This window comes from Citrus clementina, unplaced genomic scaffold (genome assembly GCF_000493195.1).
Source record: "Citrus clementina cultivar Clemenules unplaced genomic scaffold, Citrus_clementina_v1.0 scaffold_3, whole genome shotgun sequence".
Classification (NCBI taxonomy): domain Eukaryota; kingdom Viridiplantae; phylum Streptophyta; class Magnoliopsida; order Sapindales; family Rutaceae; genus Citrus; species Citrus x clementina.
In genome coordinates this window covers 5,864,859-5,867,447 of record NW_006262339.1, presented here as the reverse complement: position 1 = coordinate 5,867,447, position 2,589 = coordinate 5,864,859, and the positions used below count along the sequence as shown (strand labels likewise).

Genomic DNA, 2,589 nt, shown 5'->3' with positions numbered 1-2,589 from the left:
TTCGGTTTTTCGGTTCAGCTAAGTGAACCGAATACCGAACCGACATTTCGGTTTTTTTTACAAACGGTATATTCGGTTTTTTTAAAAAATAAAAACCGAACCGAATTAGAAAAAACCGTCGGTTCGGTTCGGTTTTTTTAACACTACGGTTTTTTTGCCCACCCCTAATGGGGATAAGCTCCGCAAATGCTGGTATGTTTTCTGTAAAAATATAGTCTTTGTCTCTTTGATTATGATGGGTTTGAACATTCTGATGCTGACTTTTGACAATAATCTTTGGACCAAAAAAGAAGAAGAAGCGCTATTTAGTTGTTGATAAATCTTTTTCACTGAGTTGGGGTCCGTATCACCCTTCTGTAAAAATTTAGCATTCGTGCCATGCCTATGAAATATAAAATGGATTTGAAACTTACTTCAAAGTTTTGTAGCACCACTAGCAGCAATCCTATCTATTTATCGCAAAAGAAAAGCTTGTATTATTATTATATATGATTTTGAATCATCATATTGTTGTTATTACAAACAATGTCTTTGCCCTAAGGCATCATCATACGGTTTTATAAAAATTGATCATTAAACTAGCTGAAATCAATACCTGCATCTAGTAATAAAAAACCGTACCAATTTATGGTTATATTTGATGCACCCGAAAACGCTCTCGGAATGTGTGAATTAAATGGAGAAATAATAATTGTTATAATAAAACAAGGAAGCGGTAAATTAGTCATTAATGATGTGCATTCACTAACAAATATTACAAGATAATACATAACAGACAGTAGATTGGTTAATTAGCATTTATCAACCCATATTTCTATAATCACAATACATTATCAGTAAAAATAAAATAAAATAAAATCCAAAGGATAGAAAAAAAAATGCGAAAAATGTGTTGATAAATGCAATAATATCAAACCGAATTTATAAAAAACAAAAAAAACCATGTAAAAAAATGTACCAAATCGAAGCAGAGAAAACAGTTTTAAAATTTTTCATTGGTAATATTACAATTTGTAGATAATGAGAAAACAAGGCAGCACGGCGCGTGGATCAAACACAAGCAACTCGCCGTTCTCCCGACTAACCGAGTCATACCCGATTTGTTTAGAAACCCGACCCGCAATGACCCGACAAACCAACATTGCCCTCCTTCCCCTGCCGCCGCCAGCGCTCTCATGGGCCCCGCTGCTGCCGGCAAACGTGCAGATAGCGGAACCTTTCCCGCCAGGAAACCCCCACGCGCCGTACCCTCCGCCGCACGCTCCACTGGCAGCGGTGGGGCCGAGGCAGTAGAACCTCATAACCTCATTCCCATCCGCCACGCACCTCGCGTTCTCCTCACTCGACCGACCCGAGCTCGGACCCGACGTGGCCCGGCACTTAACCATCTCGCGGTACTCCTCGAACCGGGCCGCGGTCCTGGAGGCGTGCTGCACCTTGAAGATCATCTCGATCCGACCCGAGAAGGGTTTCGGACCCCACCTCGTGTGGAATATAATCTCTACTACATTACGCGAAGGGTGGCCCTCGGGCAGCTCGGTCAGCGCGGGGTATATCGCGTGGTCAGAATTACGGGGAGTAGTACGTTCACTGTGACGAGCTCTAACGGTCGGGCTCAAACCGGGCTCCGGTTTCGTCGCCTGCTTAACATTCCTGGGATTTTTATGCTGCTGCTTCTTCGTCGTCGCTTCGATGACGTCTTTAATGCTCTGGGAACTCCTCCTGCAACTCGAACTGGGTATGAGATTCTTCGCGGAGGGATGGTACACGTCGTCAAATGCTCTGGATTTGCACTGCAAGGATTTGACCCACCCGCTTGCCATGACCGGATCTCGTTCGCTTGGTTTCTAAAGCTGTGCTTCTCTGGTTGGCTCTCTTTTAGTCTTAGTTCCTGGGTTTCATTTTTTGGGTTTTTTCCAGTCACAGTGTTGGAAGAAACATGGCGCGATGTCGTTAAATGGCTTGTTTCTTTGTCTTAACGTGGGTGGGTTGAAATGACGGTACTGTCCTTTGGAGTTGATCCATTATCCACGTGGAAATCTGTATTTGGAGAAGAAAGCGACACCGTGGATTTGGGACGCACATTCACATTTATGAAGAAAGCAAAATGTCATCGGTTGACGTTTGGCTGTTGGGATTGAGTGCTGTTGGGTCTAACCATCTTGTATTAGTCATGATTTCTTTTGATTACATTAGGCGTTTCGTTTCTTTAGCCTATTTGTTTCTTTCTTTGATTTTGATTTTTCAAAAGGCGAGTTTTTTTTTTCAACTTACAAAAAAGGCTTTGATTTTGCAGTTTCAAAGCATTTAATACCCATAATTGGCAACCCATTTTTGGTTGAGTGGTGTTGCTGCCTCATTCTCCAAGATTAGAGTTGAGTTTGAGTCTTTTATTATTATTATTATTATTATTATTATTATCATCTAGTTTAATTTTTTTCCTATTTATTTATTGGTAAATATAATCTATTCTAGACCCCAAGTATTCATACAACCTCATCACTAGATTGATTTATGTCTGAATAATGTTCAGATGGCTCCATCATTGAATTGATTTAGAAATGTCTTGTAGGTTCGGATTGTAAATTT

The 2,589-nt window shown here is 40.8% G+C and overlaps 1 protein-coding gene across 1 annotated transcript; it reads right to left on the bottom strand.

Annotated features, from left to right (window-relative positions):
• Positions 1–931: 931 nt before the first annotated feature.
• Positions 932–2,041, bottom strand: LOC18047436. The gene has a single exon (XM_006440292.2). It carries the CDS (start codon positions 1,821–1,823, stop codon positions 1,005–1,007), a length of 819 nt encoding a protein of 272 aa, XP_006440355.1. The 5' UTR covers positions 1,824–2,041; the 3' UTR covers positions 932–1,004.
• Between the last annotated feature and the right edge of the window lie 548 nt (positions 2,042–2,589).

Coding starts and splice junctions, on each gene's coding strand:
- LOC18047436 (XM_006440292.2), bottom strand. CDS start 1,823: ATGGCAAGCGGGTGGGTCAAATCCTTGCAGTGCAAATCCAGAGCATTT.